This window comes from Rousettus aegyptiacus, unplaced genomic scaffold (genome assembly GCF_014176215.1).
Source record: "Rousettus aegyptiacus isolate mRouAeg1 unplaced genomic scaffold, mRouAeg1.p scaffold_m13_p_2, whole genome shotgun sequence".
Lineage (NCBI taxonomy): Eukaryota > Metazoa > Chordata > Mammalia > Chiroptera > Pteropodidae > Rousettus > Rousettus aegyptiacus.
The window spans coordinates 126,604,536-126,622,120 of NW_023416295.1; the positions used below are offsets into that span (position 1 = coordinate 126,604,536).

Genomic DNA, 17,585 nt, shown 5'->3' on the forward strand with positions numbered 1-17,585 from the left:
TCAGGTGACAAATCATAAGTGCGAGTCCTTTTACTTTCTTCTGATTTCTTGAAGGGTTCTTCAGCCAAGGGAAGAAGCCTCTTAGGGATACCCTGAGGGATACTGGACTTGGTTCAAGCCACATCATCTCCTGTCATAGTAGATATAATTCCTCCCCTTGGTTTTGGGCACACTTCTACTTCATGTGTATTTTGCCCAATCATGTGATTCATTACTATAAGTACTTAGGAGATTGCATATTCACTATTTCACTGTTTGCAATAAGTTTCACTGTCAGATTGTTTTATTTATTTTTTTAACTTATAAAAAATATAAGTGGGAAAGAGCAAAGCTAATTATTTCAGGTCCACTTAGAAATGTCAAGATTTACTTCCATTCACAGCTCGCTAAGAGTTATCATGAATGAGTGTTGAATTTTATATAAAAATTTTAATATCCAGTTAATTAGTATAGTATAAATAAAATAAAATAAATTTAATGTGTCTAGTAAAATAATACATATTTTCTCCTTTTGTTATTGGGATAATGAGATGACATTAATAGATTTATTAGTATTAAACCACCTTTGCATCCCTGATGGAAACCCAAATTTGGTCATCAATTTTTTTTTATTAACAAAAGGTTCAATATGATCATATTTCGTTTAAGATTTTTGTAAATGTGTTCTTGTGTTAGATTGTCCTTCAGTTTTCCTTTCTCGCATTTATCTTACATGAGGTTAAGTCAGAGGTTATATTAGTTTTACAAAATAAATGAGCAGTAGTTACAGTTTTCCTAGTGCTAAAACATTTTGTTTGGAATTATCTGTTTCTTGAGAGAAGTAGGACTCAAGTGTAAAATGTCTGGGTTTGGTGTTTTATTTGTTGGAAGATTTTAAAAAATCGATTAATTTCCTTAAAGTTTATAGCATTTTTTAGATTTTTTATTTTTATTTTTTGAGGTCTTATTTTTTATATGAGTTAGTCTATTTTACTAAAATTTATATTTACTGATGTAATGTTTTTATATTATTTTTATCTTTATTATCCAAGTTATACCTATCAACTCTCCTTTTCCATTTTAAATATTATTTGTTTCTTCTTTATTTTTTCTTGATCAATTTTACAAAAAGATGAAAACTTTAGTAGTTTCATTTGGGGGTACCTTTATTAATTCTCCTTATGTTGTATCTTTGTTTTTCATTGCATTAAATTTTGCTCATATTTTTATATATTATCTTTATATTTTTCTGTCTGCTTTCTTTAGATTTTATTTTGTTTTATTCCTCTAAAGTAGAAAGTTTAACTTCAGCCATCATTTTCAAATACTATATACCTTTAAGATTATAAATTTCCCTCTAATTACCACTTTCAGCGCAAGACACTTTTTTAAAAAAAAATTTTATTTATTTTTTTAAGGTGACATTGGTTAACAAAATCCAATAAGTTTCAGCTGTACACTATAACACTAAGGCATATATATATTTACACTGTATGTTCACCTCCCATAGTTAGATTTCTTTCTGTCACCTCTTTTACCCCGTCTACCTACCCTCTCCTTCGTCACCCCTTACCCTGTGGAAACCACTAGTCTATACTCCATGTCCATAAGTTTCTGTTTGTTTGTCCTGTTTATTTGTTGCTTTTAGGTTTATATTCTGCATATAAATGATATCATGTGATTTTCAACTTTTTCTGTCTGGCTTATTTCGCTTAGCATGATTATCTCAAGGTCCATTCATGTTGTCGCAAATGGCAGTATTTCATCTCTTCTTATGGCCGAGTAATATTCCATTGTATATATGTACCGCAACTTCTTTAGCCAATCATGTATTGTAGGATGCTTCGGTTGCCTCCATGTAAATAGTGCTGCTGTGAACATCAGTGTGCAAATATCTTTTTGTATATAGGTTTTCAAGTCTTCAGGGCAAATACTCAGGAGAGGGATCGCTGGATCATATAGTAGATCAATTCTTAGCTTTTTGAGGAACCTCCATACTGTTTTCCATAGTGGCTGTACCAATTTGTAGTCCCACTGGCAGTGTATGAGCCTTCCTTTTTCTCCTCATCCTCTCCAACATTTGTTATTACTTATTATGTTGACTATAGCTATTCTAACAGGTATGAGATGGTATCTCGATGTGGTTTTGATTTGTATTTCCCTAATAGCTAGTGATGTTGAACATGTTTTCAAATATTTGTTGGTCATTTATATGTCCTCCAGGGAAAAGTGTCTGTTCAGATCCTCTGCTCATTTTTTGATTGGATCGTTTGCTTTTTTGTTGTTATTGAGTTGTATGAGTTATTTGTATATTTTGGATATTAGACCCTATGGGAAGTATTGCTTGCAAATATATTTTCCATTCAAATGGTTGTCTCTTTACCTTGTTGACAATTTCTTTTGTTGAGCAGAAGCTTTTTAGTTTGATGTAGTCCTATTCGTTTATTTTAGCTTTTAGTTCCCTTGTTTTTGAGGTCAAAATTATAAAATCTTCTTTAAGTCCAAAGTCCTTGAGTTTAGTCCCTATGTTTTCTTCTATGCATTTTATTGTTCTAAGTCTTATATTTAGGTCTTTAATTCATTTTGAGTTAATTTTAGTGTGTGGTGATAAAAAACAGTCTAGTTTTACTCATGCCGGTAGCTTTCCAGTTTTCCCAGCACCATGTATTGAAGAGGCTTTCCTTTCTCCACTGTATGTTTTTTGCGTTTTTGTTGAAATTATTTGGCCATATAAATATGGGTTACTTCTGGACTCTCGATTCTGTTCCATTGATCCATGTGTCTGTTTTTTTCTGCCAGTACCATGCTGTTATGATTACTGTCGCTTTGCAGTATAATTTGAAGTCAGACAGAGAGATGTCTCCAGCCTCATTCTTTTTTCTCAGGATGGCTTTGGCAATTTGGGGCCTTTTGTGTTTCCATACAAATCTGATGATTTTTTTGTTCTATTTCTTTAAAAAATGCCAGTGGAATTTTGATGAAGATTGCATTAAATCTGTATAATGCTTTAGGTAATATAGTCATTTTAACTATGTTGATTCTTCCAATCCAAGAACATTGAATATCTTTCCATTTCTTTGTATCTTCTTCCATTTCTTTCAATAGGGTCTTGTAGTTTTCAACATATAGGTCCTTCTATGCTTCATTAGATTTATTCCTAGGAATTTTATCCTTTTTGTTGTAATTGCAAAAAGAAATATTTTTTCTACTTCTTTTTCTGACACTTTATTATTAGAGTTTAGGAACGCTATGGATTTTTGAACATTGATTTTATATCCAGAGACCTTACTGTATTTGCTTACTGTTTCCAGTAGTATTCTTGTGGAGTCTTTAGGGTTTTCTATATAGAGAATCATGTCATCCGCGAATAATGACAGTTTGACTTTTTCATTTCCTATTTGGATGCCTTTTATATCTTTTTTGTTTGATTACACTCACTGGGATCTCCAATGTTATATTGAACAACAGTGGTGATATCGCCAGCCTTGCCTCTTTCTTGATCTTAGACGGAGGGTTTTTAGTTTTTTACCATTAAGTATAATGTTGGCTGAGGGTTTGTCATATATGGCCTTTATTATGTTAAGGTGTTTTCCTTCTATACCAATTTCGTTAATTGTTTTGGCCATGAATGGATGGTGTATCTTGTCGAAGGCTTTTTTTTTTTGCATCTATTAATTTAATCATATGATTCTTATTTTTTAATTTGTTTATGTGGTGCATCACATTAATCGATTTGCATATGTTGAACCATCCCTGTGATGCTGGGATGAAGCCTTCTCGATCGTGGTGTATAATCTTTTTAATATGTTGCTGTATTCAGTTTGCTAGGATCTTATTTAGGATTTTTACATCTCTGTTCATGAGACATACTGGTCTGCAGTTTTCTTTCTTTGCATTATTTTTACCAGGTTTTGGTATCAGGTTAATATTGGCCTCACAAAATATGTTGGGAAGTGTTGCCTTCTCTTCAATTTTTTGGAAGAGTTTGAGGAAAATAGATATTAAATCTAGCTGGTCCTGGACTTTTACTTTTTGATGATTGTTTCAATTTCCATACTGCTGATCGGTATATTTAGATTTTCCAGTTCTTCTTGGTTCAGTCTAGGAAGATTGTATTTTTCTAAGTACTGGTCCATTTCTTCTAGGTTATTTATTTGGTGTTATATACTTTTTCATAGTATTCTTGTATGATCCTTTGTATTTCTGCGATGTCAGTCGTAATTCCCCCTCTTTCATCCCTGACTTTGTTCGTTTGTGTCCTTTGTCTTTTCTCTTAGTGAGTCTAACCAGGGGTTTGTCAATTTTATTAAGCTTCTTAAAGAGCCAGCTCTTTGTTGTATTTATTTTTTCTCTTGTTTGTTTGTTTTCAAATTCATTTATTTCTGCTCTAATTTTGATGATTTCTTTCCTTCTACTGACTTTAGGCTTCATTTCTTCTTCCTTGTCTAGTTTTTAAGGTGAAGCGTTAGGTTGTTTATTTGGGCTCGTTTTTGTTTTTGGAGGTAGTCCTGTAATGATATGCACTTTCCTCTTATGACCGCTTTTGCCATGTCCCAAAAGTTTTGATAGGTTGTATTATCATTATCATTTGTTTCTATGTAGCTCTTGATCTCTCTTTTTATTTCTTCTCTGATCCAGTTATTCTTTAGTAGCATGAGGTTTAGCCTCCATGTGTTTGTGGTTCTTCCTGATTTCTTTCTGCAGTTGATCTCTGGTTACAAAGCATTATGATCAGAGAATATGGTTGGTATGATTTCAATCCTCTTATATTTGTTGAGGTTATCTCTGTGTCCCAGTATGTGGTCCATCCTTGAGAATGTTCCATGTGCACTAGAGAAGAATGTATAAGCAGCTGTTTTGGGATGGAAGGCTCTGTAAATGTCAATTATGTGCAGTTGGTCTAAAGTGTCATTTAAAGATGTTATTTCCTTATTGATTTTTTATTTGAATGATCTGTCCATACCCAAGAGTGGGTTTTTTAGGTCTCCTAGTATGATAGTGTTTTGGTGTTTTTCTCCCTTTAATTCTAATTGCTTTACATATTTCGAGGCTTCCTGATTGGAAGCATAAATATTAATAAGTGTAATGTCTTCTTGGTGCATGAATCACTTTATCATTATGAGGTGTCCTTCAGTATCTTTCTTTACCTTTTTTATTTTGAAATTTATTTCATCTGATATCAGTACCGCTACTCCTGCTTTCTTCCAAATGCCATTTGCTTGAAATATCATTTTCCACCCTTTCACTTTGAGTCTATATTTGCTTTGGAACTGAGATGTGTCTCCTGGAGGCAGCATATGGTTGGGTTTTGTTTCTTGATCCATTTTGCAACTCTGTGCCTTTTTATTGGTGAGTTAAGTCCATTTACATTTAGGGCAATTATTGAAATATGAGGTTTTCTTATAGCCATTTTATTTTTTGGTTTCTGGTAGCTCTGTGTTTCCATTGCTTCCTTATCCTTGTGTTTCTGTTTTCTTTATGTTGATTGTTTTTTGTGAGTTTTCACTCTGGTTCTTCTTGTTTTATGTTACATACTTCAGTTCTGAATATTTGCCATGTGGTTACCATTACAAATATGAAAAGGATAGTTATGTATCTGTAGTCATTTATTTTCTCCGTGTGTGCCTTATCTCCATTTTCTTTTACAAATTTAGATCTTTGAATCCTCCACTTTTCAGTCATCGTTGTCTTAATTTATCTTTATGTATGGTGAATGTTCATTACTGTCTTGCTATAGGAAATCTTTTCTTATTGTTTAAGTTTCTAATGCCCCTTTCTTAGAAAGGGTTGAATTCCTCTGCTTCTATTTGCCTGATAGTCAGTCACCTTAGTCCTAATTACGTATTTTTTTTTTGTCATTTTGTTTAAGGTGAGCTGACCTTTTTCAGTATTTCCTATAGTGCAGGCCTCATAGTGGAGAATTCCCTCAACTTTATATGTCTGGAAAGATCTTAATTTCTCCTTCATATCTAAAGGAGAGCTTAGCTGGATATATTATTCTAGGCTGGTAGTTTCTTTCACTTAATAGTTTGAATATTTGATTCCACTCCTTTCTAGCTTGTAACATTTTTACTGATAAATCTGACGATAATTTAATGGGTTTTCTTTATAGGTTACTGTCTTTTTTCCTTTGTTGCTCTGAGAATTCTTTGTCATTGATTTTTGATAATTTTAATACTATGTGTCTTGGCGAAGGCCTTTTTGGGTTGAGATAATTTGGTGTTCTGTTGACTTCTTGAATTTCAAGCTCCAGTTCATTCTTATGGTAACTCTTATGCACAGATCCCACGCTCAGACATGCTTGTGTGAAGTTTAGGTGTTTTTTTTTGTTTTGAGTTTTAGATGTTCAGCTTATTGTAGTTTCAAGGAGAGAGATCAGGGGACAACTCTCACTTCACCATGTTTCTCCAAACTTCTATATGTCATTCTTTAGTTCCTACAAGTTATTGTTTAAAAGACTTTGTTAACTCATTTCCTTTGATATGAACATACAGTGAGAAAGGAGCAGGGAATGTAGCTAGAGAAGGTGAGAATATTTAGAGTAAAAGTCCTGATGGCAGTTCCTAGCCTTTAATCTATAGGTTCTCTATGGTTTTAGCCATAGGGAATGACTCTTGGTTTCTTTTTCCCCTTCTCAGGTGTGGGGAATGTGTTGTTAGCAATCCCAGCAGAAATCTTCCTTTGTTCTGAAGGTGTTCTTCTGGCCTGGCTGCAGGGCTGAAATCAATGTAGGAAATAGGCAAGAGAATTAAAATGTTATTTAAGCCATATACAGAGACTGCAATAAACCAATCAGCCCTGCAGTCAGGCCAGGAAGCATTACTGTTATATTAAATCAAATAGACATAAGAAAATGATATTATAGACAAATATCCTTTATAAATATAGATGAAAAAAATCTTTTATAAAATAAAAACAACCAAATCTAGTAATATATGTAAATAAAATACATAATAGCTAGAAGGGGTATATCCTATTATGCAAAGCCGATTAAACATACAAAAATCAATCAATAAATACCACCATAGTAACACACTAAGAAAGAAAAGATTTTCATAATATATATGTAGAAACAGCATCTGACAATATATAACATACAATCATTTTGAAACTCTCAGCAAACTAGAAATAGATTTTTTTCATATTTGAGTTTTATTTTTATTTTGCAAGAATCTAACACACAGATACAGGAAAACAGGGATTGGATACTTCATATCTAGGAAGTGAGCTCCAGCTGTTAACAATAAATAAATATTTAAACAGTGAGAAGTTCCTGACAGGCGTTGCTTCCCTTTCCTATAAGGAAAATATAAAAGCCATACTGATTGGAAATAAAGCATTAAAATAGTTTTTATTTTCAGATGATATGATTATCAATATAGAAAATAAAGGGAAATGTAAAATAGCTATTAAAATTAATAAGTTAGCTTAGGGCAGTAACAAGAAAAAAGTTCAATATATAAACATTAATTACATTTCTATATACTAACAATGGACAATCAGACTTTGGAAATAAAAAGTACAGTTTATATAAAAACATGAATTAGTGAATAATTTAGGGATAAATCTGACAAAAGTTGTATAATTTTTGAATGTTTAAAACCAAAAATCATTGATGGGAGTATTACAAAAGACCTAAATAAATGGAGAGATGGGCCATGTTCATAGATCAGAAGACTTAATAGTGTTAAGACTGCAGTTCTCCCCAAATTGATATGTACAGTCATCATAAACCTAATCAAAATTTCAACAGGCTCTCTTTTTAAGGAGAAGTAGACAAGCTGTATTTTAAAATTTATATGTAAAAGCAAAGGACACAACAATTTCAAATAAGAACAAAACTGAAAGGTTTATACAATTCTGATTTTCCCTGTTAATTATCGGTTTGTGTCAAGAGCAGTGTATTTTTCAGTTATCCAGATTTAAACTCCACAAGTGCCTTAGCTTTGCTTCCCTTTCCTGTCAACTTCATTCATTCCTTACAGCTAAAAACATGGGAATCTATGTATCAAGGACTGAGAATTGTCAGCAGGCCTTGCACGCTACATACCCTCATCCTTTTACACAGCATGTTCATATCATCAAAGGAAAATGGGTAAACAAAGTCTTTAAACTGTAAATCATGGAAACTAAGAATGATATTTAAACTGGATTCCTCGACACTCAGGGCTATGTTTATTTATTTATTTATTGCAATTCATTTATTTAATTTACAATGCATGAGCCATCTTTTTCATGGGAGAAATAAAACCCAAATAATTATACTAAAGGGCTTTATAGAGAATCTGAAAGTCAATTTTAAAGACAATTATTTTCATTTAAATATCTTCAAGCTTTCAGAAGGGCTATTTTTCTTGTCTTGGATTTTTGTCTTTGCTTTCTCTTGTCTTTGCTTTTTTCCCCTCTCACTTAAACATTCCTTTTGATTCTAACTTTGGCATGCATTTGAATTCTTTATTGCATTTAGTCAAAAAACCTTCTCTCAGTGTAGGCCCACTCGGAGGAAATACTCCCTGTCCTGCATCACTTTCCTTTCATATTAATCAGTCAGTAAATAGCATCATTATTTCTTTTATATCTGCCCTAAACATTTTACTCAGGTAGAAAGATTTACTCAAAGAGTTTTGAACCACTGTCGTATTCATCTGTTTGCTCCAGTTTTCTTGTAAGAAATGCTCTCTGGAAGTTAAGAACCATATGATTTCACTTATACTTGGGATATAAAACCAAAAACAACAAGCAAACAAGATAAACAAACAGAGACTCATGGACATGGGCAACAGTTTAGTGGTTAACAGAGGGAAAAGGGTGTTGGGGAGAGGTAGATAAGAGTATAAGGAATCAAATATAAGGTGGTAGAAGGAAATTTAAATTTGGATGGTGAACACACAATGCAGCATACGTATGACATATTATTGAATTGTATGCTTGAAACCTATATAATTTTATTAACCAATGTCACCCCAATAAATTTAATTAAAAACAATGATTTCTGTTTACTTTTTCACTGTTTTTAATCATTTCTGTGTCTGAGGAGAGTCCTATCTCCTCACAAGGCCTGCCAGATAAAAGTAGTACTGTGTCCTGTTCATATACATGAACTCTGGATCTCTGGATCCAGGTTACCTGGGTTCAAGTGTCAGCTTTTCTATCTATTAGTTGTGTGTCTTAGGCTCTATGCTTCAGTTCACTTATTTGCAATACAAGAATTATAATGATAGCACATTATTATTAATTAATAACAATATATTGATGATAATAATAAAATACAATTTATAGGGGTTTTAATAGATGTTACTACCATGCATATTACTTAGAATAATGTCACATAGGAAATAGTGTAAATGCTATTATTATTTCACTTCACCACAGGGATCTCTCTTCTGTGTTGAAAGGACGCATGATTTGTGCCATTCATGTAGCACTTAAATACTTGTTGCTTTGGCCAGTTTCTTGTATTGTTAACTTTTCATAATTGTATATTTTATGTATTGTGTTGTTGCCCTCAAGTAGATCAACTTTGTTGTATTTTCTATACTGCACAGCAAAATGATAAATACATAATCAAACACTTGTTAAATTATGAACCAAAACATGTGTCAAAGGCCAGAGAATTTCTATGGCAATTTTATTCCTAGGAGAAATGATTACCTCAGCAGGAGACACATTAGCATTTCGAAGGTTTTTAAATATCCGAAGTAACCATTTTTTCTTTCTCTTCAGAGCTCACCACTTTGGGATCAATTGTGCTGACAAACAATACATTCCCTAAGGGCCCTGGTTCTGAGGGACTAATAAAGACCCTTTGTTGCCTTCAAGAACAAAAGTTAAATAGATGTTTAGGAGAAGTCAGCTCAGAGAGACTGTTGAGGAAATTGCAATGGGAGCATTAAACACATGCCAAAGTTAGAGTCAAAAGGTCATCAGCAGGTTAAGGAGAAGAATAAGAGATGGAACAATGGAGTCTAATGTCATCCTTGCATTGAGTAGCCTGTGAAAGAGATCTTCAAATTTTTTGTCAAATCCATCATTTAGGTAACCATAAGTTTTTCTCAGCATGGAGAAAATAGTTGTCAATTAGCTTGAGGATTATATGTATTTTTTAATAGATCTTATTTTTTTTAGAACACTTTTAGACTTACGGAAAAATTGAGAAGATAGTAGAGATGGTTCCTGTGTACCATCTACCTAGTTCCCCCTATTAATATCTTACATTAGTATGATGCATTTCTTATAATTAATGAACCGAAATTGATACATTATTATTAAACGAAGTCCATAGTTTTTTTAGATTTCCTAAGTTTTCACCTAGTATCTCTTTTTCTATTCCATGATCCCATCTGGGATAGCACATTGCATTTAGTCGTCATATATTCTTAGGCTCCTCTTGATTGTGATGGTTTCTCAGACACTCCTTAAATTTGAAGACCTTGACAGTTTTGAGGAGTACTGATTTTATAGGATGTTCCACAAGTCAAAGTTGTTTGATGCTATTGGAAAGAAGACCATAGATGTAAAGTGGCATTTTTATCATATCATGTCAGGGATATATATTATTGACATGACTTGTGACTGTTGATGTTAGCCTGGATCACCTGACTGAGATAGTGTTTGTCAATTTCTCTGTAAAGTTTCCCTTCATTTAGGATACAGCATCTACATAAACTATTTGCAATATTTCTACACTGGAGATTTGTGTCTTCTCTCTCATTTATTAATTTATTCAGTCATTTATTTATCTCCGTAGGGGCTCTGAGGGTTTTAGAAAATTTATATGAAAAAGAAGAATGAGCTTGGAGAATAGAGTCCTATTTTCCTTGAGTATTTTCAAAACATAAAATAAGTTTATGCCCATACTATGGCCATTACCTTGTATGAACAATTGAAAATATGACCAAAACCAAAGGTACATTGAGCAACTAAGTGTGTTTACTATATTAAAGAAGTAATAGTTATATATGTACCATGAAAGCACAAAACTTTACTTTCACAAATACTACCATTTGTGACAACATGGATGGATCTTGAGATATCATGCTAACCAAAATAAGTCAGACAGAATGTACAATGCAATATACAGATCACGTATTATTAAATTGTACACTTGAAACTGATATAACTTTATAAACCAATGTCACCCCAATAAATTAAAAAAATTATAGAACCTGAAAACAATAAAATGACTCTTTTTATCATTTAATAGAAAGAATTTCAATTATTTGGTTCAAGATCCCTACACGATTATTACCCATTTTTCCACCCCTCTCTCTTTTCTAAGCCTTTCCTGTTTTTTTTTTTTTTCACAATATACCTGGATTTTATCTTCAGTAGTCAGTCTATGCTAAGCAAATGCCCCTTAAAATGTCCTTCCCAAATTATGAACTTTCTCGATATTTTTGATCAATCCTCTGAATCTCTAACATTCTTCTTAAATCAAGGGGTAAAGTAAGTCTGAATGCTGGACAATTTATCAAACCAAGATTTAGTTATTTTATCCCTAAAATCAGGCTGATTCTCCTTGAGTCTCTGTCTCAGCACCATGAAAGGCCACATCAGTTGAGGCTATCCAGCATTTAGAAGTCTTGCTCTTTCTCTTCTGTAGTCATATCATACTTCAGGATGCAGTGCACATCCAGAAAGGCCAGTAAAAACATTTTTTTGTGGATAAATTGATTTAAAAACAAGAATATAATTATTTTCACTGATTTTGAAGTTGTGTTATTAGAATGTTCTACTTATTCCTGAAAAATAAATATTTTAAAATGAAGAGAAGAACTCTGGAATGTACACTTTTCTTTTAGATCACTTTTTAAGTTTTGGTAAAGGAGCTTTAATTACTTTTGTACAATTTGTGCTATTTCCAACAAGTGAGAAATGGGTTTATATTCTACATCATGAGAAGCTATATGGCCAGAAATACAATTTTATCTATTTACTTTTTAAAAAAATGACATTGAGCATTTTGGGAACCTAGTCTCTGGAACATGCATTTACTGAAGAAACCATTCCGAATAAAATAAACTTAAAAAAAAGGAGAAATAAAGAGCTTGATTTTGGCTTTTGGATTAGAAGAGATAAATGTTCCTGGGGGCAGATTACCTTGATGAAACTACAGAATAGGAAGAAATCATTTATTTGGCAAATTCATGAATGTTGCTCATGGGTTCGTCAGATTTAAATTTAATTTAATAGCCTCAAAAACATCAATCATCTCTTACTTCTTCATTAGAAATACAATTTGTTTTACTGTGTCCTTGAAGGCATTTTTCACTTGTTTGTTTCGAAGTGTATAAATGAATGGATTAAGCAAAGGGGCAACTGAAGTAGTGAGCACAGACACCACTTTATTCATGGCCACTCCTTCCTTTGCTGAAGGTTTGATATAGATGAAGATGCAACTTCCATAGGTGATGGAAACTACAATCATATGAGAAGAGCAGGTGGAAAAGGCCTTTTTCCTTTGTTGGGCTGAAGGTAATCTTAGAATGGTCTTGATGATGTATGTGTAGGAGAGCACTACACACAGTAAAGTAATAATAAGTGTCAGCACGGCAAAACTCAAAACAATTTTCTCTATTAACACTGTGTCTGAACAGGTTATCTGTAAAATAGGAGATGCATCACAGCCAAAATGATCAATCACATTTGAATCACAGAATTCCAGCTGGAGTCCCATACCAAGAGGTGGGAGAATAATCAACAGCCCAGCAAACCAACAGCAGAGAATAAGTGTAGTGCAGACTCTGTTATTCATGACGGTCGTGTAATGCAGGGGCTTGCAAATGGCCACGTAGCGGTCATAAGACATGACAGCAAGGAGAAAAAATTCTGTTGCTCCAAAGAGGACGACAAAAAATAATTGGGTGGCACAAGCATTATAGGTAACAGTATTATCTCCAGTTGTCATTGTATACAGAAATCGAGGAATACAGACAGTGGTGAATGAAACTTCTAAGAATGAGAAATTTCGGAGAAAAAAATACATGGGAGTTTTAAGATGGGAATCCAAAAGTGTGAGGGTGATAATAATGAGGTTCCCAGCCACACTCAACATGTAGGTGAGAAACAAAAATACAAAAAGCAAAACTTGTAGTTTTGGGTTATCTGTCAATCCTAGCAGGATGAATGTTGTTATTGCTGTACGATTTCTCATCACTACTGCCTTGAGCCAAGTCGAGTGCGATTCCACCTGAAGAGAGAAGTGTCATAGGAAGCTAGAATCAGAACTTGAATGAGAGCGAGCCAGCTCACACACACTGTCTTCTTTTGTTTAATAATAAATTTGTTAACGTAGTGCCTTTGACCTCTTACTAGGAGACATTTATACGAAATATCTAATATAGACCTTATGCTTATCATTCTCTGATTAAGATAGAAAATGTTGAGACCATATGATTTCACTCATATGTGAGATATAAATGGGAAAGCAACAAATGAACAAGACAAACAGAGACTCACAGACATGCACAACAGTTTAGAGGTTATCAGAGGGAAGGGCAGGGGAGGTAGATAAGGGAAAAGGGGGTCAAATATGTGGTAATGGAAAGAAATTTAACTTTGGGTGATGAACACACAACGCAATATACAGATGATGTATTATAGAATTGTATGCCTGAAACCTTTATATTTTTATTAACCAATGTCACCCCAATAAATTTGATAATAAAACATTCTCTAATTAGAAAGCACATTTACAAAGATGTCAAATAAAAACAAAACAAAACAAATCATATGCCTGTTTTCCAGTTACTCAACGATATTACCTTGTGGTACAGATTTTATTTGTCCTTATCCTGGAGGAAATTTTGTCATTTTTGAAGTTTTTCCCTTCCCACCTTCATTTTTCTTTGTTTTTCCATACCATGCTTAAATCTTCCATTTTCAAAATCAAGAAGGATCTGTTAATTAGTATTTTTGTGCTTTCAAATTAAAACAATTTTTGGAACAGTTTTAGGATCACAACAAAATTAGAGGGAAGATATAAAGGTTTTTCATGTACTTCCTGCTTCCACACAGGCACAGCCTCCTTCATTATCAATAGGCCCCGCCAGAGTGGTACATTTGTTACAACTGATAAACCTAAATTGACACATCAAAATCCATAGTGTACATTTGGTTTACTCTTTGTGTTGTACATTTTGTGGGTCTGAATGAACGTTTGATTAGTGTTTTATGTTGATCTTATTATGTTGTTCCGCTGAATTTTAACAGCAGCAAATTCATTTAAAGGTGTTAGTTCTGCTCTTTGTTCTTCAACTTATCTCTCAATAGGGATGTAAAAGGCTTAGAAAACTAAGATGTAGCTTTGATTTTTCACTCTATGTTCAGACAAATGAAAGTATTTCTAAGCCGGCTTTGAAACTTTTAGGCAGAGGGTTTCCTGAAGTGGTAGAAAGGAAAATTGTCTAGACAGAGCCCAGAGGGACTGACCTGTGATGTCTGCTTTCTTTGCCAGCCTGGTCAACCCTGTGCTCTTCACAGCATTCAGCCTTCAGAATTTGTCTCAGGTCATATCTTATGCCCACTTCTTTGAACAATTGCTGCTGCTCCCCTACTCAAATCACCTTACCCCACTGATTTACCAATCAGCTTATGTTCTCTGACTTTTGGTATATGTAACTTGCCCAAGCAACATCTAGAAACAAATGAACACAAATAAGCCAATTTTTGTAAACAAATTATAAAGTACCCTACCTTTCTCATTGACACTCATTGTTGTCCATTTCAGCACCTTCCAGAAGTTTTATGCCTGCTGGTACTGGAATTTGCATTTACTCAGGGATCCCATTAGATAGAGGCTCAGGAAATTCCCTTCTCTTTCATGTCAAAACTTACCCTCATTGAGATTCATATTTCAAGCCATTATTCTCAGGTATCCATCTGTAAAAGAAACCTGGTAAATGAATTTTCACTGGGGATATCAGTAGTTAATGACTTAATCTATTGGGCCTATGATATGTCTATTTTATTAGGGAGGATTGATTATTAAATAAGCAAATTTATGCATAACTCAAGAGTTTGTAGGAAAAAACTACACACTTCCGTATGAGAGGAAAAACTAATCTCTTATGTGTTTAAACAATTACCCCAATTGTACCCAATGTGCATGTTTTGAATAGAGAATGACAAATACATTAGGGTACACTTTTTTTCTTATTGCTAAAGTAAATAATCTACATTTATTCATTCAAATAAATATTTAATAAGCCTCTATTATTTAAAGTGCACAACATCAGAGACTGAACATCCAACCATGAACACGTAGCTCCCTCGAGGAGCTTTCAGATTACCAATGGGAGATGATATTTCATTTTAGTGCATACTCTGTGATGTGGTGGCATAAGATAATAGTGAAAATGCAAGTTTGGATTTGGACAACTACTCCATGCTTGTTTCTTGGCAATCTCTCGTAGTTATATTTGTAGCTATTTATATTTTCCTAAGTTGGCTCAGGTTCTCTAGGTTCTTTTTTTCTACTTAAGTTGTTAGCGTCATCTGTCACCGTAAGCTGAGAGAGCAAGGTGCATTGCTCAGAGTTCACAGACATGATTTTGGAACAGAGTAACGCCTCCCTTAGCTCAGCGGGGAAATAGCTTACTGGAGAGATGGTGTCTTGCCACAGACTTGCCAGGGGAAGACTCTGATAGGCCGAACTAGATGATATTCAGGTTTATTTCTACAGTCTTAATTTTCCTCCCTGCCTCCCTCCCTTTCATTGTAGAAGAATTTAAATCCTTGTATTGGCTATCGACATTGTAAGTCCAGCTCTTCCTCTTCTACAAAGTTCCTAGGATCTAAAATTATTCCCCGCTTCTTTTATTTAAACTCTTATTCTTCCATGTAGATAAAAAGACTGCTAAACTCAATCATAATAGCATCTGAATGATCATTAATGTTTTAAATGCCCAATATAATATGTGTTAATCTTCAGTGATATTGTGTTTTAATTCATGAAGCTTGTTAAATCAACAATACTTCTAATAATGCAGTTAAACCCTTGGCGGCAGGTCCTTTGGATTTAAAATTTAAAATTTAAAAGCATTCAAATGATTTTGAATGAATTGCCGGCCTTTATCAGCAATCATACCAAAGTTCTCTGTTATATTGGGCACATTTCCCTGGGGACTGAATTATTTACTTATTTTGATTCGGATCAATTACAGTTTGGAATAATTTCATTAAATAAAAAATAAGTTTTCCCATCTCCTTCCTACAGGCAGTGTTTTCAATTAACATTCACAGGTAGGCCTTGATGACTTAACCTGTGCAAAAAACTACCTATTCTCACTGTCACTTTGGAAGTGAGGTGGGTGATTGAGATTCGGTTTTTTTCTTTTATTGACTTCTCATTTAGTGAATTGGAAAAATATATTTGAGACACTTTGGCCTTATTCATGTTTGAATGAAACCTCATTCTGTCTTCATTTGGGACAGAGGCTGCCCATGAACTGGATAGTTGAGATTCGAGAAGAGTGAACACTGAGACCCACTTGCCTACTCCCTGCCAAAAAATGGCAAAAAGGACTTAAGTAATACTTGAAGAATCAGGTGAGGTTCCCTGTAAGGTAATTTATAATGCTATTATTTTATTTTTATGACAAGTAGATATTATTGGGTAGCGATGTCTTTTCCTTTGCTTTTTATTTTTCTGTCTCTTAAGTAGTAACAGCAGCCTCTTCAACTCATAGTTATGACTGGCACTTTCAAAGGTTAAGGTGACTGTGGCAACAGATTCTAATTTCATGTTCCTTCAGAAAAACAACATATCAGAAATAATTGTTAAATAGTTTTCTTCAGTATCGATTATAATGAACTGAATTTCAGTTTTAAAAACTGGCAGCATTCATCCTCTGCCTGTGTCTAGAGAATTTGGAAAAACATGTCATGACAATTATATACTTACTTTTCTGATAGTTCTTTACCAGAGGCCCTTGATAGAAGCCCGATTTGAGGAGCATTAAATTAATGAGGAGTTTTGTGTGTGTTTCTGTTTCACAATTACATTCTACCTATCTCAACCCCCCATCTCACCCTACACACACACTCACAGACATACACACACACTCACAGACACATACACAGACACACACATGGACACACACACACACATCCTTTTACAGGCAAGTCTGACAAGGGACAAACTCTCCTAGATCTTCATGGATCATGATATACTAATGAGCTCCGTCTCAGTCTTCTCTTCCTTCACCAAGCCTAAAGTGGCATCTGATACTAAATTTCCAAGTTACTCTGCTAGTGCAATAGAAGAAAAGAGAGGTAAAGAGCTAAGGCAGGTTTCACTCTAGTTTTGGTGGAGGGGCATCTCTGATCTTCTCCGACAGGGAGGCAGGCTTCCCCGCAAATTTTATGACAGCAACATTTCTTTTATACGTTTAGTCTGCTAACAGTACACACACAGGGAACATCTGAGCAAACAACAAGATGGTCCTTGGTGACCCAGTTTCAAAAGTTACTAATGAATTGGTAGAAGTCTAATCAACAATGTAAAAACACATGTAGCAGTGGGAACAATGCCCTCAGAGACACGGAGGGTGTTCTGATGGCATCTAAATTTGTTTTGATTTCTTTGTTAAATTTTTGTATTTCTA

General features: G+C 33.9%; 1 protein-coding gene across 1 annotated transcript; it reads right to left on the minus strand.

Moving 5' to 3' along the window:
- Positions 1 to 12,193: 12,193 nt before the first annotated feature.
- LOC107503369 (olfactory receptor 6C2-like) lies at positions 12,194 to 13,132 on the minus strand. Its single transcript, XM_016131534.2, has one exon. The coding sequence runs from the start codon at positions 13,130 to 13,132 to the stop codon at positions 12,194 to 12,196; it is 939 nt and encodes a 312-aa protein (XP_015987020.2).
- Positions 13,133 to 17,585: the final 4,453 nt, after the last annotated feature.

What these genes read in the sequence shown, in the direction of transcription:
- LOC107503369 (XM_016131534.2), bottom strand. Translation starts at nt 13,132, where the DNA reads ATGAGAAATCGTACAGCAATAACAACATTCATCCTGCTAGGATTGACA.